The sequence below is a fragment of the Scyliorhinus torazame genome, chromosome 3 (genome assembly GCF_047496885.1).
Source record: "Scyliorhinus torazame isolate Kashiwa2021f chromosome 3, sScyTor2.1, whole genome shotgun sequence".
Lineage (NCBI taxonomy): Eukaryota > Metazoa > Chordata > Chondrichthyes > Carcharhiniformes > Scyliorhinidae > Scyliorhinus > Scyliorhinus torazame.
The window spans coordinates 285,983,054-286,009,460 of NC_092709.1; the positions used below are offsets into that span (position 1 = coordinate 285,983,054).

General features: G+C 43.5%; 1 protein-coding gene across 3 annotated transcripts in view; it reads left to right on the forward strand.

Moving 5' to 3' along the window:
- Positions 1-22,635, forward strand: part of fech (ferrochelatase) — a 76,702-nt gene extending 54,067 nt beyond the window's left edge. For all 3 annotated transcript variants that reach the window (XM_072497359.1, XM_072497361.1, XM_072497360.1), the window contains exons 9-11: positions 4,531-4,695; positions 13,114-13,173; positions 15,120-22,635. In XM_072497359.1, the coding sequence (XP_072353460.1) occupies positions 4,531-4,695; positions 13,114-13,173; positions 15,120-15,254 (360 nt within the window). In that variant the 3' untranslated portion in view covers positions 15,255-22,635. The remainder of the gene's footprint in view (positions 1-4,530; positions 4,696-13,113; positions 13,174-15,119) is intronic.
- The last annotated feature ends 3,772 nt before the right edge of the window (positions 22,636-26,407 follow it).

The window sequence follows — 26,407 nt, forward strand, 5'->3', positions numbered from 1 at the left end:
TTCAGCCTTTGCGGTTCTCCATTTTAAGTTGGGAAGTGGCCAACCGAAGTGGCTACAGTCGGTGCAGACTCGATGGGCCAAATGGCCTCCTTCTGCACTGTATGTCCTATGTATCTATGTGGGGCGATGGATGTTGTTTACATGGACTTCAGTAAAGTCTTTGACAAGGTGCTCATGGCAGACTGGTACAAAAGGTGACATCACACAGGATCAAAGGTGAGGTGTCAAGATGGATACAGAACTGGCTCGGTTGCAGAAGGCAAAGGGTAGCAGTAGAAGGGTGTTTTTCTGAATGGAAGGTTGTGACTAGTGGTGTTCCACAGGTGCTGGGGCCTCTGTTGTTTGTAGTATACATAAACGATTTGCAGGAAATTGGAACTGGTCTGATTAGTAAGTTCACGGATGACACCAAGGTTGGTGGAGTGGTGGATAGTGTTGAACATTGTCAGATGACACAGCAGGACATAGCTAGGTTGGAAACTTTGGCAGAGAAATGGCAAATGGAATTTAATCCGGATAAATGTGAGGTAATGCATTTTGGCTGGTCTAATATAGAGGGGAAATATACAGTAAATGGCAAAACTCTGAGGAATATAGAAAGTCAGAGAGATCTGGGTGTATAGGTACGCAGATCTTTGAAAGTGGCAACACAAATGGACAAGGTAATCAAGGAAGCATATGGAATGCTTGCCTTTATAGGACGGGGCACCGAGTATAAAAACTGGCAAGTCATGCTGCAGTTGTAAAGAACCTTGGTATGGCCGCACTTGGAATATTGCGCACAATTCTGGTCGCCACACTACCAGAAGGATGTGGAGGCTTTGGAGAGGATGCAGAGGAAGTTTATCAGGATGTTGCCTGGTCTGGAGGGTGTTAGCTATGCGGAGAGGCTGAATAGACTCAGACTGTTTTCATTAGAACGACGGAGGTTGAGAGGCAACCTGATAGAGGTCTACAAGATTATGAGGGCATGGATAGAGTAGATAGGCAGGCACTCTTTCCCAGGATGGAGGGGTCAGTTACTAGGGGGCATAGGTTTAAGGTCCATGTAGCAAAATTTAGAGGAGATATGCAAGGCAGGTTTTTTACACATAGGATGGTGAGTGCCTGGAACGCGCTGCCAGGGGCGGTTGTGGAAGCAGATACATTAACGGCGTTCAGAAGGCATCTCAACAAATACATGGAGAGGATGGGTATATAGGAATATGGCACTCTGAAGTGCTGAGGGTTTTGACCAAGGGTGGTACCATGACCAGTACAGGCTTGAAGGGCCGAAGGGCCTGTTCCTGTGCTGTATTGTTCTTTGTTCTAATACTTCCCATTTGTATGTTAGCCAAAAACAATTCAACTAGTTTACTGTGGTCAATTTAGTTCTCATTCCTACACAGCAAGTAACATTTGCGCCACACAAGTGCCAGACAATGACCATATTCAGAAAGAGAGAATATGACCATTGCCCCATGACATTCATTTGCATTACCATCGCTAAATCCCCCACTATCAACATCCTGGGGGTTACCATTGGCCAGAAACTTAACTGGACTAGCCATATAAAAACTCTGGCTACAAGAACAGGCTAGGAATCCTGCAGTGAATAACTCACCTCCTGACTCCCCAAAGCCTGTCCATCATTTGCAAGGCACAATTCAGGAGTGTGATGAAATACTCTCCACTTTACCGAATGTGTGCAGTTCCAACAACACTCAGGAAGCTTGACATCCTCCAGGGCAAAGCAGCCTGCTTGTTTGGCACCCCATCCACAAACATTCACTCGCTCCACTACTGATGCACAATAGCAACCATGTGTACCATCTACAAGATGCACAGCAGGAACTCACCAAGGCTCCTTAGAGACCTTCCAATCTCATGAAAATGAAAAAATGAAATGAAAATTGCTTATTGTCACAAGTAGGCTTCAAATGAAGTTACTGTGAAAAGCCCCTAGTCGCCACATTCCGGTGCCTGTTCGGGGCCACTACCATCCAGAAGGTCAAGGGCAGTAGATTTTTTTAAAATTAATTCAAGGGATGTGGGCTTCGCTGGCTATGCCAACATTCATGTCCATCCCTAATTGCCCTTGAGAAGGTGATAGTCGGCTGTCTTGTGCCGCTGCAGTCCATGTAGTATTGTACATCCACAGTGGTGTTAGGGAGGGAGTTCCAGGATTTTGCTGTGAAGGAATGGCAACATGTTTCCAAGTCAGGATGATTCGTGGCTTGGATGGGAACTTCCAGGTGGTGGTGTTCCCATTTGTCTGCTGGAAGGTTAAAACCTTTGTGAGCAAACCATGTAAAATGCCTTTCGAGGGAATTACCTCAACAATTAAAATAGTAGAGACCATTGCATCGATTGATTTTGGTGGAATCCAACTGAATGCCTATCATATCACACTATATTTCAGTTTAGAGAATTTTAGGATGTACGTATTATGAGTCCTAAATCCTACACCGATAAAATAAGGCTTCACACAAGTTCCTCTGTGCTGTGTGCTTTTGGTACCTGTCCAATTCAAACTATTTTTATTTTGCCTTTTCCCAGTTGCAAGTAATTTAAAATAAATTTTAGTTGACCATGTTGTATTTGAAAAGGGTTATAATACAGAAGACACCCTGGGTCACCCGACGGAGGTTGAGGGGCGACCTGATAGAGGTCTACAAAATGATGAGGGGCATAGACAGAGTGGATAGTCAGGGGCTTTTCCCCAGTGTAGAGGGGTCAATTACTATGGGGCATAGGTTTAAGGTGTGAGGGGCAAGGTTTAGAGGAGATGTACGAGGCAAGTTTGTTTACACAGAGTGTAGTGGGTGCCTGGAACTCGCTGCCGGAGGTGGTGGTGGAAGCAGGGACGATTGTTACATTTAAGGGGCATCTTGACAAATACATGAATAGGATGGGAATAGAGGGATACGGACCCAGGAAGTGGAGAAGATATTAGTTTAGATGGGCAGCATGATCGGCACGGGCTTGTAGGGTCGAAGGGCCTGTTCCTGTGCTGTACTTTTCTTTGTTTTATTCTCTGTCACTGGCGGGTCGGGTACAGGCAGTTAAAATGAACGTGCTGCCGCGATTTCTGTTTATTTTTCAATGCCTACGATTTTCCTGCCAAAGGCTTTTTTCAGAGAGATAGAGGGAAAGATTACTTGGTTCATATGGGGAGGGAAGATGACCAGAGTTAGAAAGGTGCTGCTACAGAGGGGGACTTGTTGGAATTTTTGACTCTTGAGAAGATTAAGTTTGAACTGAGGGGAAGGATGGAGGGGTTTTACAATTCATGGGCATTATTCATCATGCACTTTCAAGACCTGGATAACATCGAACATTAGTTGAGGGGGGTGGGGAGGGGCGGGAGGGGGGGGGGGGTGTTGATGGTGACTATGGGTGACTCCCGATTCCTTTTTGTCATTTGTTTATGTGAACATGTGGGCTAACATTTGGAGTTTGGTGGGAGGATGGTATCATTGGTATTGATATCATTGGTGTTGTCATTCATCTCAAGAGGCTTGGAATATAAAAGCAGGGAAGTACTTCTGAAGCTTTATAAAGCATTAGTTAGGCCCCATTTAGAATACTGTGAGCAATTTTGGGCCCCACACCTCAGGAAGGACATACTGGCACTGGAGCGGGTCCAGCGGAGATTCACACGGATGATCCCAGGAATGGTAGGCCTAACATACGGTGAACGTCTGAGGATCCTGGGATTATATTCATTGGAGTTTAGGAGGTTGAGGGGAGATCTAATAGAAACTTACAAGATAATGAATGGCTTAGATAGGGTGGACGTAGGGAAGTTGTTTCCATTAACAGGGGAGACTAGGACCCGGGGGCACAGCCTTAGAATAAAAGGGAGTCACTTTAGAACAGAGATGAGGAGAAATTTCTTCAGCCAGAGAGTGGTGGGTCTGTGGAATTCATTGCCACAGAGGGCGGTGGAGGCCGGGACGTTGAGTGTCTTTAAGACAGAAGTTGATAAATTCTTGATTTCTCGAGGAATTAAGGGCTATGGAGAGAGAGCGGGTAAATGGAGTTGAAATCAGCCATGATTGAATGGTGGAGTGGACTCGATGGGCCGAATGGCCTTACTTCCACTCCTATGTCTTCTGGATATGGGGATTAACATATTTGTGACTGATTATTGTTGGTTGTTGGGTGTAAATTTGGGAGAAAATGTGAACAAGGAGAATAAAAAATATTTTAAAAAAAAATAATAATACAGAAGACATAAAATAAAGGTTCTATAGAGTAGCCATTAAAATTGTGACGGGAAATTGTGAGAATGTAGTATAAAATAGTATTTCATTTTGAGGTGGCATGACATGAAATGCTGACATCAAGTGACACCTACTGGCATTTGATGTTCACTGCAACTGTTGAAGATCATTTGGGTTCAGTTAGGTGTATCTGCATCTGATGGCACCATTGAGTTTATTGTCATAAACACAGCTATAGTGTAAATAACCTGAACTGATAACATTGAAGATGATGAGATGTTGCTTTCATTAATACTGTCTGTGATATTTTTCTTTAATTCAGGTTGGTCCCATGCCCTGGCTTGGCCCTTCAACGGATGACACCATCAAAGGATTGTGTGAGAGAGGCAACAAGAACTTATTGCTGGTTCCTATTGCTTTCACCAGTGACCATATTGAAACACTGCATGAGCTTGATATAGAATATGCACAAATATTAGCCAATGAGGTAAGTGCCAGGCTGTTTGTGATGGATGACGTTTATGATGGGAATTTCTTAATAAGTTGAGGAAGTTAGACATTTTTTGTTTGCAGTGGAAAGGATAGGGATGATATGCCAGGCAAGTTCTATACTGCTGTCGATTAAACTTATGTGAAATACATAAGTACTTGCAAGTGTAAATCTCAGTCATTGTAACTTACTTTTATTATAATACTTGACTGTATTCTTAGTCCCGAATACATGAACTTCGTTGGTGTCTGGTAAGGGGATGTCATTAGTTTCCTTTGCCTCCTTTGCAGTTGTCCAATGAAGTTGTTTTCTTCCTGAAAGTACACTGAAACCTTTGGATAATTAACTTTTATGACAATTGGCTGCACCAAATCTAAATTATTCCTCCACCTACCTAATGTTTTGCAGCCCTTCGTACTCTTAATTGTCAAGTCTCCTAAGCCTGATGGCCGGCATGCTAGGGTCTTAAAAGAAGTGACTGTAGAGATAGTTGATGCATTGGTTGTAATCTTCCAAAATCTCCTAGATTCTGGGAAGGTTCCAGCAGATTGGAAAACCACATATGTATCACAACTATTCAAGAAATGATGGGAACAGAGAAGGAAACTAAAGGCTATTTAGTCGAACATCTGTCCTTGGGAAATGCTAGAACCATTGTAATGGACGGAGTAGCAGTAATTGTACCAAAATCATAATACCAGTGGACAGAGTCATTATGGATTTCTGAAGGAAAATTGTGTTTGACAAATTTAGTAGAGTCCTTTGGGGATGTAAATGTAGAGGGGATAACAAGGAACCAACCAGCAGATTTCCAAAAAGCATTTGATGTAGCACCACACAAAAAATTACTGCACAAGTTAAGAGCTGTTTAGTGTTGGAGTTGAAATATTAACATGGATAGAGGATTGGCTAACTAACAGGAGATAGAGTGTCTGGATAAATGGGTAACTTTCAGGCTGACAATCTTTCTTAGTGTCACAAGTAGGCTTACTGCAATGAAGTTACTGTGAAAATCCCCTAGTCGCCACACGACAGCTGGGGTGCTGTGGGGTTCGCAGCTGGGGTCTCAACTATTTTACAACCTATATTAATGACTTGGAGAAAGGGACTGACTGACTGTATTGTAGCCAAATTTGCAGATCATACCAAGATTGGTAGGAAAGGAAGCTGTGAGGAGGTTATAAAAAGTCTGCAAAGGGGTGTAGAGAGGTTAAGTGATTGGACAAAAATTTGGCAGATTGAGCACAATGTGGGAAAATGTAAGGCTGTCTACTTTGGCAGGAAGAATAGAAAAGCAGAATATTATTTAAATAGAGCGAAATTTCAGACTGTGATGCAGAGAGTTCTGGGCGCCCTTTTACATGGATCAAAACAATTAATATGCAAATAATTAGTAAGGCAAATGAAATGCTGACCTTCAATGCAAGGGAGATGGACTATTAAAGTAGAGAATCTTTGCTCTAATTGTGCAGGGCATTGGTGATACAATGGTGATGATCTTCTGCCTTTAAGAGGGAATTAGAAGCAGTTCAGAGAAGTTTCACGAGGCTGATTCCTGTGATAGAGTTGCCTTATGAGGAAAGGGTGAATTGGAGTTTACAAGAATGCAAAAGATATTTCTCTTAGCGATGAATTCTAATTCTAGGGGGCACGGTTTAAAAATAAAGCGCTCCCCACAATGACCAAGATGATGATGAGGAATTTCTTCTCTTGGAAGATTGTTGGTCTTTGGAATTCTCTACCCCAGAGAACAGTGAAAACTGAATCATTGAATATATTCAGGAATTTTGATCGACAAGGGAATCAAAGGTCATGGAAGGGTGGTGGGGGATGGTGGGCAGGCAGGAAAGTGAAGAAAACACCCCAAATGGATCAACCATTACTTTCTTAAATGGTGGAGCACGTTCAATGGGCTGAGTGGTCCACTCCTGGTTCTTATGATCTTATTATTTAATTGTGCCCTTCGGGACCCGGATTCAATTCCAGCCTTGGGTGACAGTACGTGGAGTTTGCACTTTTTGCCCGTGTCTGCGTGGGTCAGCTCTGGGTGCTGAGGTTTTCTCCCACAAAGAACAACAAAGAACAAAGAAATGTACAGCACAGGAACAGGCCCTTCGGCCCTCCAAGCCCGTGCCGACCATGCTGCCCGACTAAACTACAATCTTCTACACTTCCTGGGTCCATATCCCTCTATTCCCATCCTATTCATGTATTTGTCAAGATGCCCCTTAAATGTCACTATCGTCCCTGCTTCCACCACCTCCTCCGGTAGTGAGTTCCAGGCACCCACTACCCTCTGCGTAAAAAACTTGCCTCGTACATCTACTCTAAACCTTGCCCTCTCACTTTAAACCTATGCCCCCGAGTAATTGACCCCTCTACCCCGGGGAAAAGCCTCTGACTATCCACTCTGTCTATGCCCCTCATAATTTTGTAGACCTCTGTCAGGTCGCCCCTCAACCTCCTTCGTTCCAGTGAGAACAAACCGAGTTTATTCAACCGCTCCTCATAGCTAATGCCCGCCATACCAGGCAACATTCTGGTAAATCTCTTCTGCACCCTCTCTAAAGCCTCCATATCCTTCTGGTAGTGTGGCGACCAGAATTGAACACTATACTCCAAGTGTGGCCTAACTAAGGTTCTATACAGCTGCAACATGACTTGCCAATTCTTATACTCAATGCCCCGGCCAATGAAGGCAAGCATGCCGTATGCCTTCTTGACTACCTTCTCCACCTGTGTTGCCCCTTTCAGTGACCTGTGGACCTGTACTCCTAGATCTCTTTGACTTTCAATACTCTTGATGGTTCTACCATTCACTGTATATTCCCTACCTGCATTAGACCTTCCAAAATGCATTACCTCACATTTGTCCGGATTAAACTCCATCCGCCATCTCTCCGCCCAAGTCTCCAAACAATCTAAATCCTGCTGTATCCTCTGACAGTCCTCATCGCTATCCGCAATTCCACCAACCTTTGTGTCGTCTGCAAATTTACTAATCAGACCAGTTACATTTTCCTTCAAATCATTTATATATACTACAAACAGCAAAGGTCCCAGCACTGATCCCTGTGGAACACCACTGGTCACAGCCCTCCAATTAGAAAAGCATCCTCCCATTGCTACTCTCTGCCTTCTATGACCTAGCCAGTTCTGTATCCACCGTGCCAGCTCACCCCTGATCCCGTGTGACTTCACCTTTTGTACAAGTCTACCATGAGGGACCTTGTCAAAGGCCTTACTGAAGTCCATATAGACAACATCCACTGCCCTACCTGCATCAATCATCTTAGTGACCTCCTCGAAAAACTCTATCAAGTTAGTGAGACACGACCTCCCTTTCACAAAACCATGCTGCCTCTCACTAATACGTCCATTTGCTTCCAAATGGGAGTAGATCCTGTCTCGAAGAATTCTCTCCAGTAATTTCCCTACCACTGAAGTAAGGCTCAACGGCCTGTAGTTCCCTGGATTATCCTTGCTACCCTTCTTAAACAGAGGAACAACATTGGCTATTCTCCAGTCCTCCGGGACATCACCTGAAGACAGTGAGGATCCAAAGATTTCTGTCAAGGCCTCAGCAATTTCCTCTCCAGCCTCCTTCAGTATTCTGGGGTAGATCCCATCAGGCCCTGGGGACTTATCTACCTTAATATTTTTTAAGACACCCAACACCTCGTCTTTTTGATCTCAATGTGACCCAGGCTATCTACACACCCTTCTCCAGACTCAACATCTACCAATTTCTTCTCTTTGGTGAATACTGATGCGAAGTATTCATTTAGTACCTCGCCCATTTCCTCTGGCTCCACACATAGATTCCCTTGCCTATCGTTCAGTGGGCCAACCCTTTCCCTGGCTACCCTCTTGCTTTTTATGTACGTGTAAAAAGCCTTGGGATTTTCCTTAACCCTATTTGCCAATGAATTTTCGTGACCCCTTCTAGCCCTCCTGACTCCTTGCTTAAGTTCCTTCCTACTTTCCTTATATTCCACGCAGGCTTCGTCTGTTCCCAGTCTTTTAGCCCTGACAAATGCCTCCTTTTTCTTTTTGACGAGGCCTACAATTTCTCTCGTCATCCAAGGTTCCCGAAAATTGCCGTATTTATCCTTCTTCCTCACAGGAACATGCCGGTCCTGAATTCCTTTCAACTGCCACTTGAAAGCCTCCCACATGTCAGATGTTGATTTGCCCTCAAACATCCGCCCCCAATCTATGTTCTTCAGTTCCCGCCTAATATTGTTATAATTAGCCTTCCCCCAATTTAGCACATTCATCCTAGAACCACTCTTATCCTTGTCCACCAGTACTTTAAAACTTACTGAATTGTGGTCACTGTTACCGAAATGCTCCCCTACTGAAACATCTACCACCTGGCCGGGCTCATTCCCCAATACCAGGTCCAGTACCGCCCCTTCCCTAGTTGGACTGTCTACATATTGTTTTAAGAAGCCCTCCTGGATGCTCCTTACAAACTCCGCCCCGTCTAAGCCCCTGGCACTAAGTGAGTCTCAGTCAATATTGGGGAAGTTGAAGTCTCCCATCACCACAACCCTGTTGTTTTTACTCTTTTCCAAAATCTGTCTACCTATCTGCTCCTCTATCTCCCACTGGCTGTTGGGAGGCCTGTAGTAAACCCCCAACATTGTGACTGCACCCTTCTTATTCCTGATCTCTACCCATATAGCCTCACTGCCCTCTGAGGTGTCCTCCCGCAGTACAGCTGTGATATTCTCTCTAACCAGTAGCGCAACTCCGCCTCACCTTTTACATCCCCCTCTATCCCGCCTGAAACATCTAAATCCTGGAACGTTTAGCTGCCAATCCTGCCCTTCCCTCAACCAGGTCTCTGTAATGGCAACAACATCATAGTTCCAAGTACTAATCCAAGCTCTAAGTTCATCTGCCTTACCCGTAATACCTCTTGCATTAAAACATATGCATTTCAGGCCACCAGACCCGCTGTGTTCAGCAACTTATCCCTGTCTGCTCTGTCTCAGAGCCCCATTGTCCCTATTCCCTAGTTCTCCCTCAATGCTCTCACCTTCTGACCTGTTGCTCCCATGCCCACCCCCCTGCCATACTAGTTTAAACCCACCCAGTCCAAAGAAGTGCAGGCTAGGTAGATTGGCCATGCTAAATTGTTCCTTAGTGTTCCAAGATGTGCAGGTTAGGTGGGGTTATGGGGACAGGGTAGGCGATTGGGCCTAGGTAGGGTGCTCTTTCAGAGGGTCGGTGCTGACTTGATGGGCTAAATGGCCTCCTCCTGCACTGTAGGGGTTCTATGGATGCAAGTTGAATTTACTGGTGAACCTTTGATGCTGTATCTGAACAATGAATGGATCCTAGTCGGGATAAGTACAATAAGTCAGTAAAAGTGACAACGCACTGTAATAAACTTAACCTGCCCTCCAGATGTAGTGTAACAAAGCTGTGCAGAGTAGAAGTGAGCCTGTACAAGAATTCCTTTTATTTGAGGAAAACTGCAGAAAGTATTTGTTTAACTCATTTTCCTTTTCTCCTCTCCATCCCCAACAAATCAGCTGTACTTGTATACAATGAATCCTTCTTGACATAAAGCAGGCAGGTGAAATATGTCTATACTTTCACATTGTTACTTTGTACCCAGTCATCTGGAGGGGAATGAAACTAGATCAAAGTAATAACTTGGCTTTGTGTTCATCTTTTCTTCCTCTGTTCATTTTGGTTAAGTACTTGGTCTTTACTGAGTAAAACCAGAGATCTGGAGCATCATTTGTGCTTGTTTTTGTGTAAGAATTTGCATATGAACATACAAATTAGGAGCGGGCATGGGCCATTGATCCCCTCGAGCCAGCTCCACCATTCAATAAGATCATGGCTGATCTGATTGTAACCTCAACCCCACATTCCTGCCTACCCCGATAACCTTTCACCCCTTGTTTTTTTTATTATTTTTTCCAATTAAGAGTCAATTTAGCGTGGCCAATCTACCTACCCTGTAAATCTTTTTGGGTTGTGGGGGTTGTAATGTTCTTGTCAGATGGCCTTATTTATTACAAGAACGCTTGTAGTTAAAGTTATGTAATAAGTCCACGGACGCAGAAGTCCCTTCACCAGAATCCCTTTCATTAACAAAACCAACAGCAGTACAGCCATGTGCACTCAGCTTGCTATCTACACTGGGAATGCAGAGGATCTGACACTCCCTGTTATATACAAAGAAGTGGTTCCCTGATTGGCCCACTAATCAGGGAACTCTTATTCCAGTTGGTCAATCTCAATGGCCTGGTCTAAGTCATTACAAGTTATAAACAATTTATTAACTTTAACTTTGGGAAAACTATATACAAAACAATGAATTGATAACAGCAAAATCATGCACAAGCAGCCTCAACAGGTGCTGGTTTAACACAGGGCTAAATCGCTGGCTTTGAAAGCAGGCCAGCAGCACGGTTCAATTCCCGTACCAGCCTCCCCGAACAGGTGCTGGAAAGTGTCGACTAGGGACTTTTCACAGTAACTTCATTTGAAGCCTACTTGTGACAATAGCGATTTTCATTTCATTTCATTTTCTTTTTTCATGCTCTCCAATCAGTCAGAGGGATCAACTGACTTTAACATTCACTTATATACTAGTGAGACTCCTAGTGGTCAGTCGGTGAATTACAACTTAACCATGATATCACAACAGGGGTGAAATGCATTCAGACAAGAGGAGAATGTGCAAACTCCACATGGATAGTGACCCGGGGCCGGGATTAAACCCGGGTCCTCGGTGCCGTGAGGCAGCAGTGCTAGCCACTGCACCACCATGCTGCCCTTTCACCCCCTTGTTAACCAAGAATCATACGCTTGCGTTAAAAATATTCAAAGACTGCTTCCACTGCCTTCTGAGGAAAAGAGTTCCAGAGACTCACGACCCTCTGAGAGAAAAGAATTTCCCTCCTCTCCGTCTTAATTGAGCGACCCTTTATTTTTAAATAATGACCCTCCTAGTTTTAAATTCCCTGACGAGAGGAAACGTCCTGTCCACATCCACCCTGTCAGTGTCCCTCAGTATCTTAAAGGTTTCAATCAAGTCGCCTCTTACTCTTCTGAACTCCAGTGTATATAAATCTCCAACTTTTGCACATAAGACAACCCACCCATTCCTGGTACGAGTCTGGTAAACCTTTTCTGAACTGCCTCTGACCTAGTCGCATCTTTCCTGAAATAAAGAGTCCAGTACTGTACACAATACTCCAGATGAGGTCTCACCAATACCCTGTACAACTGAAGCATAATCTCTCTACTTTTGTAAGCAATTCCCCTCACAATAGATGATAACATTCTATTAGTTTTCCCAATTATTGTTGTACCTATATGCTACCTTATTGTGATTCATGCACTAGGACACCCAAATCTCTCTGCACCTCCAAGCTCTGCAATCTCTCACCATTTAGCTAATAAGCTCCTTTTTTATTCTTCCTGCCAAAATGGACAATTTCACATTTGCCCACATTATACTCCATTTGCCAAATTTAACCTTAACCGGTCAATGTCCCTTTATGGTCTCCTTACATCCATTTCCCACGTTACTTCCCTTTTTTTCAATTTAAAAAAAAAAAAATTCTAATTAAGGGGCAATTTAGCGTGGCGAATCTACCTACCCTGCACATCTTTTGGGTTGTGGGAGTGAGACCAACCACGGGACACCAGACACGGGAGAATGTGCAAACTCCACATGGACTGTGGCCCAGGGCTGGGATTGAACCCTGGTCCTCGGCGCTGTGAGGCAACAGTGCTAACCGCTGCACCACCGTGCCGCTCTCAAGTTACTTTCCTATCTATCTTTGTGTCGTCAGCAAATTTTGCAGTCATCAGCCCCTTCATCCAAGTCATTTTTATAAATTGTAAAATTTGAGGCCCCAGCACTGCTATAACATCTTTAATAATGGCTTCTAACATTTTCCCTATGACAGATGTTCATGGTTTCTTATGGTTTCTTGCTTTCTGTCTCCCTCTCTTATTGAATAATTTGATGGATGACTCTTATGCTCATTGAGATGAAGAATACAGAGAATTAAATACTTCCTTCAGTGTCTCTGGACAATCACTTGTCACTTAATACAGCTGCAGTATCAAACCTCCTGTTATTGTGCCTCATTGTATCCTAACCCCAAGCTAAAAGACATGCCTCCTTACAAGCATGTAATTTTATTAAAGCCCGTGAGTGAGATTGTCGACGAATATTATGCTGGAGTCACTTTTATGCTATGGGCTTTCGGATTGAGACTGAATCAATTTCATGTGAAAATCTGAAAACCAGCAGAAAGAAAAGATTTAATCAGTCTGAGCTGAATTTGACCCCAGTAGAATTAGAACTGAATGTTTTGCTGAGATGCTTTTCGAAGTAACTAACTTTTTTGTATTCCATGATACCCATTTCAGTGTGGTGTTGAAAATATTAGGCGAGCAGAGTCACTTAATGGAAATCAACTTTTTATAAAGGTGATGTATTTTTATTCCGTATAACTTTCAAAAGCAATGTATATTAACCCTGGTGTGATTATTTTTCTGAAAGGAACACTTTTCAGATTACAGGTCCATTGTCAGTTTAAGAGGGAAAGAGTTATTTTATTCATTAATGGGATGTGGGCATTTTTTGCCCATCTGTAATTGAAGGTGGTGAACTGTTGTCTTGAACTGCTGCAGTCCAAGTGGTACCGACCCACAGTGCTTTTGGGAAGGGTGTTCCAACATATTTTCCAGTGTCTTAAACTAGCTAATCATTTTATCAAATTCAAAGCAATGCATAATTTGATCATTGCCTGAGCTACAAAGCGACTAATACCAGCAATATACTAATAATAAACCTTTGAGTATTATCCTTACTGCATCACTGGGTATCAATATTACTATAGTTTGACACTAGTGGGATTTTTTTTGCTCCGTGTTTTCTTGAAAGTTGGATAACATAAAAATAGTGGTTAGTCCGAAGTCACATTTACTGAACTATTCTTACCCTTCACTGAGCGGCCCTCTAAAATTTAATATTGATTTTGATGCATTTTTGTGCTCGTTCTCTCACCACATAATGCTCATTATTGAATAGAGGCCGAACGGACAGTCAATAAATTGGCTTTAATGAAAGACTGGAGTCAATTTGCAATCAATTCAGTTCAATCTCCCTGATATATGTGCACCTATATTTTGTTAAAGAAATCCATTACTGATAACATTTGAAATAAATTACAAAATAAGTAGATGTGACTTTGTGACATGAGTGTATATATACATATGATGTAGCTTGTCTACAATAGTGAATTAAATGAAAGAAGGACTTGTATTTGTTCGCAGTCACCAGACGTCTCAAGTGCCAATGTAGTCACTGTTGTAGTGTTAGAAATACATCAGCTTTTTGTGCTTACGCCATACAGTGAGACTTGAAGCCAGAATCTTGTGACTTGGAAGCGACTGTGCTATGAACTAAACCACAACTGACATGCTAACGAAGTTGAGATCTTGTTGAATGTTATCTCTCACTGTGTACAAAAGCAGTGCAGCATAGTAGCATTTCATTCTGCACTAAAATACATATGTAAAATGGAAATGGAGGGTACAGAATCTAGGGAACTACGCCAGTGTACTGTATCATGATTAATGTATTCCAGTAGCTCTGAAATAGATAAATTATGTGCTGTATGTTACTTGTATCTTGAGTCTTTTAGTGTGTGTAGAGGGGGTGATGGGTAAGATAGTGGTGAGAAAAATAATTGAAATTAAGTAATCGAAGATCCGATAGAACATTTTGGTCTTTTGTATACAGAATGGTTTTTGAAAAAATTAGACATGCTTACACTTTGCACTATTCTTATTTTATGGTCTCTCTTGAAGCCATACAGGAGTCTGTTCAAGAGATATCATCAGTCCTCCACTGCATCAGCTAAATTGTCATCTGTCATTAATAACGCTGAATAGCAAATGTTAGGTCACTTGCTCATGGTGCCGCAGCTGAGCTCAGTCATATCACTGGGCAAAGTTTTTGCCTGCAATTTTTGGCATCCGTACAACACAATAAAGGCTGTTCTTCAAAAGTACTTCATTGGCTATAAAGTGCTTTGGGGCATTAAACTTGTGAAAGTATAAGGTAAATTCAAGCCGTTTCTTTCCAGAAACATGTACCGATGTACAGTGAAAAGTATTTTCACTGGTGCCCTGGTTGGGAGAGATTCCCACAAACATGTGGCCTTATGGCCATGCTAAATGGGACAGATTTAAGGTTATATCTAACAGCCTAAAACTGGGATCATCAGCAGTTGAATTGTACAACCCCACAATTTATGGCTTGACACATACCTTACTTGGTAGTAAATGTGTTCTTATTGACTGATGCTAATGGTCTTTGAGTAAAAGTGCTCATTTAATTGAATTAAATACCATTTCTTTTTTTCTAGGCTCTGGCAGATTTGGTAAATACTCATTTAAAATCAGCAGAAACATCTTCCAGACAGTTGAGTCTACGTTGTCCACTCTGTGTTAATCCAATATGTAAAGAAACCAAGGCATTTTTTGCTCAGCAAAATCTCTGAAATGACACTTGTCCAAAAGTTTTCGGCTGTTCAGAAAATGGTTGATCAGATGGTCAATTTGGTTGGTTTTATTTTCTGCTGTGATATCTGAAATAGCATCTACGTTGAGTTTAAATCTCAATTTTAAGATTGTCATCACTTCTGAAGCTGCATCCTTTATTGCTTTAATAAACAGACTTTTGAAGATATTATGAATAAGTCGACCTGCACTATTCTCAAAGCATTGTGCATGGATTAGGAAGCTTAATTTCCACCAGTTCCTTAGTGTATTTTTCTTATTTGGTTCCTTCACTTTTATGAGGGTGAAGGCCTTAAATTTTGAACATGATTCACATGTACTTTAGTAGCGATTATCTTGCTTTGTTCATCCTTGGCCATGTTCATCATTACGGTATTTAGTAGGGTTTTGGTGAGTATGTAAGTGGCTGCTTCGGCTGACCTGTGCCCGCAAGATTCAGCTGAAAATATAATAAGAGACCGCAGACGATTGAGTTTTCGTCAAGTTGTTGGCTCGCGATTTCTTCTCCTTCTGCCTCTGAAATGCACTTGCTGTTGAAGGCGACCACAACATTTTACATTTGATTGCACCAGGTACTACGATACTGGGCAACTTGTCTCAGAACTTGAAGTTGATAAGCGAAACATCCAGAATGCCCTCCTTGTAGCGTTTCCTTCGACCACCAAGAGAGTGCATTCCAGACTTGAACTCTCTTTCGAGGATTTGCTTTGGTCAGCGAGTGTCAGGCATTCTGGCTATATAACCGGCCCAACTCTGTGTGACAGTCTCAGTAGTATGTGGATGTTTGGCATGCATGACATCTCACAACCTCACCTGGTAGAAATTGTTGTTTTAAGAAACCCATATTTATGGACAAAAATTCTTAACAGTCATATGCCTAGTATTTCCCAAGCCTAGTATTTCCCAAGATGGTGCTAACCCATTAATTTGCATTTTTGATTTAATCCATTTGATTCCATTCATTTAAGGCGAAGCATCTTTGAGAAACATTGGCCATTGAAAAGCAATTCTCAACAAAATGAAATGGAAACTGCTAATCAGAAATGTAATGCTAAAATCAGGTTTTAAAACTAATGAATGGGTTAAAAAGTATACCCCCACCTTCAATCGCCTGACCAGACAATCCCGATAACATCCTTTTTTGAGGGTAGCGTGAAGGTCAGACACACTCTAGATCAAGGTTTTGCGAAACCTATGTGCAAAATTACTGTTTACCAAATAAAGAATGCCCATACTTTCACTATGGCACTAAATCCAGAGATATTAAAGAACAAAGAACAATACAACACAGGAACAGGCCCTTCGGCCCTCCAAGCCTGTACCGGTCACGATACCAACCTTTGCCAAAAACCCTCAGCACTTCCTTGTGCCGTATCCCTTTATACCCATCCTATCCATGTGTTTGTCAAGATGCCTTTTGAATGGCGTTTAATGTATCTGCTTCCACATCCTCCACTGGCAACGCGTTCCAGGCACTTATAACCCTCTGCGTAAAAACCCTGCCTCGCACATCTCTAAACTTTGCCGCCTGGACCTTGAACCTATGCCCCTGGTGACTGACCTTCCACCCTGGGAAATAGTGCCAGCCCATCCGTTCTATCCATGCCCCTCATAATCTTGTAGACCTTTATCAGGTCACCCCTCAACCTCTGTCTTTCTAATGAAAACAGTCCGAGTTTATTTAGACTCTCCACATAGCTAACACCCTCCAGACCAGGCAACATCCTGTTAAACCTCCTCTGCACCCTCTCCAAAGCCTTCGCATCCTTCTGGTAGTGTGGCGACCAGAATTCTGCGCAATATTCCAGGGGTGCCTTATCAAGGTTCTATACACTGTAGCATGACTTGCCAGTTTTTATACTCGATGCCCCGTCCAATGAAGGCAAGCATTCCGTATGCTTTTTTGACTACCTTGTTTACTTCTGTTGCCACCTTCAAGGATCTGTGGACCTGCACGCCCAGATCTCTCTGACTTTCTATATTTCTAAGAGTTTTACCATTTATGGTATATTTCCCCTCTATGTTAGACCTACCAAAATGCATTACCTCACATTTATCCGGATTAAACTCCATTTGCCATTTCTCTGCCCAAGACTCCAATCTATCTATGTCCTGCTGTATCCTCTGACAATCCTCAACACTACCTGCCACTCCACCAACCTTGGTGTCATCCGCAAACTTACTAATCAGACCGGCTACATTTTCCTCAATCGTTTATGTACATGATAAACAACAGAGGCCCAAGCACTGATCCCTGTGGAACACCACTAGTCACAACCTTCCAGTCAGAAAACACCCTTCTATTGCTACCCTTTGCCTTCTGTGACCGAACCAGATCTGTATCCATCTTACCACCTCACCTCTAATCCTGTGTGACTTCACCTTTTGTACCAGTCTGCCATGAGGCACCTTGTTAAAGGCTTTACTAAAGTCCATGTAAACAACATCCACCGCCCTCCCTTAATCAATCATCTTTATCACCTCTTCAAAAAACTCGATCAAGTTAGCGAGGCACGACCTCCCCTTCACAGAACTATGCTGTCTATCGCTTATGAGTCCATTTGTTTCCAAATGGGTATAAATCCTGTCCCTGAGAATTCTCTCCAGTAATTTACCTACTACCGATGTGAGGCTCACTGACCTATAGTTTCCAGGATTATCCCTGCTACCTTTCTTAAACAGCGGTGCCACATTAGCTATTCTAATCCTCGCGGATCTCACCTGTAGCCAATGAGGATACAAAGATGTCAGTCAAGGCCCCAGCAATTTCCTCTCTTGCTTCCCTCAGTATTCTGGGGTAAATCCCATCCGGCCCAGGAGACTTATCTATCTTAATATCTTTTAAAACACCCAATACCTCCTCCTTTTCGATGTTAACATGATCCAGACTGTCCACAGGCACTACCCAAGAATCATCTTCCACAAAGTCCCTTTCTTTGTTGAATCCTAATGCAAAGTACTCATTTAGTGGACAACAGTATTGCTAGTAATTTACCAGCACAGACTGCAGCATGCGAGTTGGGATCATCCTAATTCATCCAATTTCTCTCTTATTTGCCTTATAAATTTTTGAAAATCTCTTTCTGGGAAATGTCAGGTTTTAATGTCAAGACATGCGTATTATTTTTCATTTAGGGTAATCTGTTCTCACTGCAACATGCGATTTTGCGTGCACAGAAACACGATGAATAGTTTTATATGTACATATTATTTGAAATGATGAGAGGAGCAGAATGGATGCCTTTACTGTCCTTGCACCTTGCCTATATATCCTGTGAAATTCAGCCCTTTTTTATGTGTTATACTTTGTTTATGAAACAGTGCCTCGTGTTTCTATGAAATGTAAAGGGAACAAATAAAATGGTGTAGAGTATAGCAAAATGGATAGTGGAGCTGAGTCATTCAGACTACAAAGCAGTTACTGAGATTGCAGTAATGCCAAATTAGGAAATATGCTTCTGTGCACTGGACGTACTTCATTACGATTTCACCCTGCAGAGAAACTTAGTAGAAAATGAAACGCAGCATTACACATGTATTTGGGTATTGTTTGCTGTGCAAATTCAAATAGTCAATAAGCTGGACGAGTTTAACTCTCCTTCTGGACTTGTTTTCCTCACCTATGTATTTTACATTACTTTTAACCATCAATTTACACAGTTCTGGAAAGGAGTTTTATTTGCCCATCAGTATATCCTGTGAGAGTAGTTCTTTCCTATCAGCTTTGCTTAAAGGCTGAGAATCGAAAAAAAAAAAGTTGGAATGTGAAGTTGTCTCAGACTTAACCTTGGAATTGTTTAGGTTGAGCGAATTACTTTTTCATAGATTTCATAGAATTTACAGTGCAGAAGGAGGCCATTCGGCCCATCGAGTCTGCACCGGCTCTTGGAAAGAGCACCCTACCCAAGGTCCACACCTTCACCCTATCCCCATAACCCAGTAACCCCACCCAACACTAAGGGAAATTTTGGACACTAAGGGCAATTTATCATAGCCAGTCCACCTAACCTGCACATCTTTGGACTGTGGGAGCTAACCGGAGCACCCGGAGGAAACCCACGTACACACGGGGAGGATGTGCAGACTCCGCACAGACAGTGACCCAAGCCGGAATCGAACCTGGGACCCTGGAGCTGTGAAGCAATTGTGCTATCCACAATGCTGCCATGCTGCCCCCCACAATGCTACCGTGCTGCCCGTTTAGTTTGGCATTTATTTCCCATAATTTTAAGCAAAGTTGATCATGAAATCCTACACACAGGAGGAAGCCATTTTACCTAACATGCCTGTGCTCACTGTTTGAAATCTATCCAGTTGATCCCACTCCCCTGCTCTTGCCCTACAAATGTTCTCATTTCAATTAGTTATTCTTTTGAAAATTTACTGTTCCATCTGTCTCCACCCCACTTTTAGACTGAATTTCAGATCATAACTCGCTCTGAATTTAAAATAAATCTCATCTGTCCATCTTTTTGCCAATTTCCTTAAATCAGTTTCCTCTGGCATGTCTGCAGAGGAAATGGTTACTCCATATTTACTGTATCAAAACCGTAATAATTTTGAATGCCTCAACTAAATCTTCCCCAAACCTTTTCTGATCTTGGAGAACAATCCCAACTACTCTAGTTTCACCACCAAATTGAGGTTTCTCATCCCTGGTACCATTCTATGAAATTTCTGCATCCTCTCCAAAGCCTTGACACCCATTCTAAAGTGCAGGGTCCACAACTGAACACAATACCCCAGCTGAGGCCTAACTAATGAATTATGAAAGTTTTGCATAATAGCCTTGCTTTCTTACTCTATACTTCTATTTACAAAGCCCAGGGTCCTATTAGCCCTTGATGCCTTATCAACTTATTCTGCCACGTTTTTAAAGATTTATGTATGTGAATCTCCAGGTCTCTATTCGCAGACCTTCTTGAAAATTGTACACGTTATTGTTTCTCAATCTTCCAATATTGAATCACTTCATATTTCCATCAAATTTCATGTGTCATGCAACATTCCTCCTAATTGTTCTTTTGTTGTACATGGTCAATATGAATCAGCCTTTAAAATTTTTCTTTGTGCCATTGCACACACACTAACATCAAGGGCCTGACTTGTACTCATCCTGGGGGGTAATTCCGAGTGGCTGCGCTCCTCACAACTAGCTTTATTCCTAGCTTTCTGTGCATTTCGCCTGTCTGTCCAGAACCTCTTGAAACCAGTTACTATCCTTCATTTTGTTTCACATTTTATGAGTTTGGTACCATCTTCAAACTTTTAAATTATACCTTGCATAGCCAAGTCCAGGTCATGACTACATATTGAAAAGAGTAGTGGCCCCAATACTGACTTATGGGGGGTTTCACGATCCTCCAGCCTGAAAAGCAACCATTCACCACTGCTCTTTGCTTTCTGTCTCTTCGCCATTTTCATATTCGCAATGCCACTTTAATACCTTGGGCTTCATGTTTGCTTGTGAATCTATTATGTGGCACTTGCATCAGAAAACCTTTGGAAGTTCATTTACACAGCATCAACCACATTGCCCTCATTAAATCGCCTCATTACTTTATCACAGAGTCGCATCTGTTGCAATTAATTCTTAACTTGCTCCCTTTACTCAGTTCCATGGTGCAATTTCTGATTTTAAAAGAAATAGAGCAAAGAAAATTAATCCTCATTATCAGAAGCAAATGTCAGTTTTTTACTCTTCTATAATCTTTTGGGGGGCTTCCTTAAGCAACAGTTTGTTGATTAATTAGTTTTCTAGTTAAAGGTTTTAACAATCATTTTTAGCGCCAGCTGTTTGTGTATTTTTTTTAAGAGAATTGATGATCTGTTAAAATTATAAACTATATTCCAGTTGAAAAGAATGATGTTTCATGCTCTGCATTGAACAAGTGATATCGATGCAATTTCCTGCTCATTGATATTCCTGTAATGTAACAGGTCTACAAGATATTTTCTGCTTCTGCAGAATCTGTACTGACTATCCTAAATAATTTCCAAAGTGCAGTTTATAAGCTATTTCCATTTATTGGTATGGACAGAAAAACACTGGCTTAATTTCAGTGTTTCGAAATGAACACTGGTTCAGATGGGAAAGCAAACTACATGACGACACAAGTTGAGATTGGGGTTCACTCATGCCAGTGACCACGGTGAATTAAATTGGGAGAATCTTTGTAGCGATAAAAACATTGTACAGTACTGTACTTTTATTACCTTAATGTAGCATCCCATTTCTTTCTGTAAATTGGCAAAAGTGAGTGAAACATTCGACTTGAATTCTGAAAAAGTGTAAGTGAACTTGAGGAAAAACCTTGTAACTCCTTCAGTAACGTGTTTTGTATGAAATAATTTTATTATGTTATGATACGGCTGTTAATTATGGAGCCATGAAGGTTTTTTGAGCAGGAAAATGCCTTTTCTCTGTTTAAATTTGTTTGCTTCCAGATAATTGTTTTGATGGAACGTTACACTTTTCCTCACTGGCACCTCCTCCTCTCAAAATCCAGTTCCCACAACACTGCTAACTTATGCAATGCACAGTTTAATGCATAACATAGGTTTACTGTTGTTTTTATTTATATCTGTAAACCATTATTACAAGTAACTTAGTAATATTACAGGCATCATTTGATCCACTTTTGCCATCATTGATTGAATATATTTTAAATGAAAAATACCCTTAGTTTTGAATCATTTGTTATGCTCCAGTAACACTGGAAAAAAACACCAGAATAGACTTTACAGTGGTAAGGGAAATCATATAAAATTAAAATTTCTAAAGTTATGAACCGTGGCAAGTTGTCAGTTGCCAGATGATCAAATGGCATCCTGAGATTACTGCCTCAGAATCTTTCATATTGAATAAATACCTTGTATTTCACTTTGTAATTTCCATGATTATCCTTTGTATGGCAGTTACTGGACTGGAAGTGCCACATAATCTTTAAAATAGCTATATAGAAATAATGACTGATATTAATTGTGTGCTGTGTTACCGTAGATGATTTATGACCTAAAAGTACACATTTGTTATTAACTTAAATTTCTGATACACCTCTTTTGCTGATGGTGATCGTTTATGTGAAGCTTGAAATTGAAAATGGAAAAGAACAAAATGGAGAAAATATGTTAGCCATGGTTTTAACATGAAGTGATGGAAACAAACCGTTGTAATTTGGTTTACCTGAAACCCTTGTTTTTAATGAGAATGGTGCACTTGCCAATAGTTAGCAAACGCATTGAATTATATAATGCTGTAAGCAAATCACTATTTTAATAAAATAAATTGTGTGACCGAGCTTGTGGGAAAGAATATAATCTATCTACAAAATAAAGGATACTTGTACTTTGCCAGAACAATTCACTTCAGAACATGTTTGTGATCCATACATACATATGAATTAGGAGATGTATATTTAATGGAAAAGTTTCAAAATAATCCCAGAAACAAGGTGCCTCAGTTTGTAGGATTCTTGCTTCTCCGTCATTGTTGAAAGTTCAAGTCACCATACAGGGCAACAGTACAAAACCTAAGCTGACACAAGTATATAATGAGGGTGTGCTCTGCCACATCTCCCTTAGATGGAGTTAAAAGATACCATGGCAATATTTGAAGAGAAGGGTTGTTCTCCAGGGTTTCCCAGCTGATATTTATCCAGGATATACCACAGTGTATCACCAAGGCTACTTCAACAGCACCTCCCATCCCTGTGCTCACGAGACACACTCCATCAATTCCTTATATATTTCTGAGACCCTCCCCTCCCCAACCACTGTTTTTGACATCAACTTATCCTGTAGTATCCTTAGGGTGAGGCGAGGAACGCCTGGAACCTGCCTCCGGACAAAGTCCCGTACCTGCAGGTATAGAAATCCGTTCCCACCCGGCAACTCAAACTCCTCCAGGCTCGGTGAAACCTTCCTCAATGAAGAGATCCCCAAATGTCTCAATCCCTGCCTGCTGTCACCTCCTAAAGCCCCTATCCAGCCCCCTCGGAGCGAACCGGTGATTGTCACAGATCGGTGACCACACCAATGCCCCCTCCAGTCTCATGTTCTGCCTCCATTGCCCCCACACTCTCAGGGCTGCCACTACCACAGGGCTTGTGGAGTACCGAGCTGGCAAGAACGGCAGAGGTGTCTTTAATAGAACCTCCAGACTCGTGCCCTTACAAGATGCCGCCTTCACTCACTCCCACACAGACCCTTCCCCCACTACCCAATTCCTAACCAATATATTAGCCGCCCTGTAATAATTAATAAATTTCGGAAGGGTCAAGACCCCTCCCTGCGCCCCCGTTCCAGAAGGACTTCACCCTCTGGGCTTTCCCAGCCCATATAAAACCCAAGATCGACGCGTTCATCTTCCTGAAAATGCTTTAGGGATGAAGGTTGGGAGACACTGAAACACAAACAGTAATCTCGGGAGGACTGGCAGCTTCACAGTCTGTACCCTCCCCACCAATGACAGCGCGAGCACTTCCCACCTGTGGAAGTCCTCTTTCATTTGCTCGATCGCCCTGCCCAAATTTAACTTATGGAGCTGACCCCAGTCCCTTGCCACCTGAATCCCCAAGTACCTAAAACTCTTTCCCACCACTTTCTAAAAAAAAATGTTATTCAAATTTTCACAAAATATCAACAACAAAATACAGAAAGAAAAGCACAAACCCCCATATACATAAATAATAAATTAACAACCTTCATCAACACAAAGGCAAAAATACACACCCACTCAAGAAAAACGATCCAACCCCCCCCCCCCCCCCCCCCCCCCCCCCCCGGGTTGCTGCCGCTACTGACCATCTTGTAACGTTCTGCCAGGAAGTCAAGGAACGGTTGCCACCGCCTAAAGAACCCTTGTACCGATCCCCTTAAGGCGAATTTCACCCTCTCCAACTTAATAAACCCCGCCATATCGCTGATCCAGAATTCCACGCTTGGGGGCCTCGCATCCTTCCACTGAAGAAGAATCCTTCGCCGGGCTACCAGGGACGCAAAGACCAGAATGTCGGCCTCTTTCGCCTCCTGCACTCCCGGCTCCTCTGCCACCCCAAATATTACGAGCCCACAGTCCGGCTTAACCCTGGAACTGACCACCCTCGACACCGTCCTCACTACACCCTTCCAAAAGTCCTCCAGTGCTGGGCAGGCCCAGAACATGTGGGTGGGATTTGCTGTGCTCCCTGAGCACCTAGCACACCTGTCCTCGCACCCAAAGAACCGGCTTATTCTTGCCCCGGTCATGTGAGCCCTATGCACCACCTTAAATTGTATGAGGCTGAGCCTCGCACAAGAGGAGGAAGAGTTCACCCTCCCCAGGGCATCTGCCCACAACCCCTCATCAATCTCACCCAACTCCTCCCACTTAGATCATAGAATTTACATTGCAGAAGGAGGCCATTCAGCCCATCGAGTCTGCACCAGCTCTAGGAAAGAGCACCCTACCCAAGGTCAACACCTCCACCCTATCCCCATAACCCAGTAACCCCACCCAACACTAAGGGCAATTTTGGACACTAAGGGCAATTTATCATGGCCAATCCACCTAACCTGCATATCTTTGGACTGTGGGAGGAAACCGGAGCACCGGAGGAAACTCACTCGCACACGGGAAGGATGTGCAGACTCCGCACAGACAGTGACCCAAACCGGAATCGAACCTGGGACCCTGCAGCTGTGAAGCAATTGTGCTATCCATAATGCTACCGTGCTGCCCTAACTTACCCTTTAGCTCCTCCACCGAGGCCGCCTCCTCCTCCTGCATCACCTGATATGTTGCCAAAATCCTTCCCTCTCCAACCCACACCCCCGACAGCACCCTGTCCTGGACCCCGCGTGGCGGCAGCAGTGGGAACTCCACAACCTGCCGCCGAACAAACGCCCTTACCTGCATATATCTGAAGGTGTTCCCCCGGGGGAGCCCAAATTTCTCCTCCAGCTCACCCAGGCTCGCGATCTTCCCGTCCACAAACAGGTCCCCCATCCTTCTAATGCCTACCCGATGCCAGCTCAGAAACCCTCCATCCATCCTCCCCGGGACAAACTGGTGGTTCCCCCGAATCGGGGACCACACCGAGGCCCCCACCTCCCCCTGTGACGTCTCCATTGCCCCCAAATTTTGAGGGTAGCCACCACCACCGGGCTCGTGGTGTACCTCGTTGGAGGAAGCGGCAGCAGCGCCGTCAGCATCGCGTCCAGGCTCATGCCCACACAGGATGCCATCTCCAGCCTCTTCCATGCGGCTTCATACCCCCCATCACCCACTTACGCACCATTGCCATGTTGGCGGCCCAATAATGCCCACAGAGGTTAGGCAGCGCCAACCCCCCCCCCCCCCCCCCCCGCGCCACCGTCCCTGCACCGCTCCAGGAGCACGCTTCTCACCCTCTGGGTCTTCTGCGCCCATTCAAACCCCATAACGTTCCTGTTAACCCGCCTGAAGAAGGCCCTAGGGATCAGGATGGGGAGGCATTGGAACAAGAACAAAAACCTCGGGAGCACCGTCATTTTAACTGACTGCACTCTACCCGCCAGGGAGAGTGGCAGCACGTCCCACCTCTTAAACTCCTCCTCCATCTGCTCCACCAGCCTCGTGAAGTTAAGCTTATGCAGGGCCCCCCAGCTCCTAGCCACCTGGACCCCCAGATACCTGAAACTCCTCTCCGCCCTTTTTAGCGGGAGCTCACCAATCCCCCTCTCCTGGTCCCCCGGGTGCACTACGAACAACTCGCTCTTCCCCATATTAAGCTTGTACCCGGAGAAATCTCCAAACTCCCTAAGAATCCTCATCACCTCCGTCAGTTCCCCCACCAGGTCCGCCACACATAGCAGCAAATCATACGCATAGAGCGACACCCGATGCTCCTCACCAGCCCCCTCCAGTTCCTCGACTCCCTCAACGGCATGGCCAGGGGTTCAATCACCAGCGCAAAGAGCAGGGGGGACAGGGGACAGTGTAGCCGGAAATACTCTGACCTCCTTCTGTTCGTGGCCACACTCACCACCGGGGCCTCATATAGCAGCCTCACCCACCTGACGAACTCCTCCCCGAACCCGAACCTTTTCAACACCTCCCATAGGTACCCCCATTCCACCCTATCAAAGGCCTTCTCCGCATCCATCGCCGCCA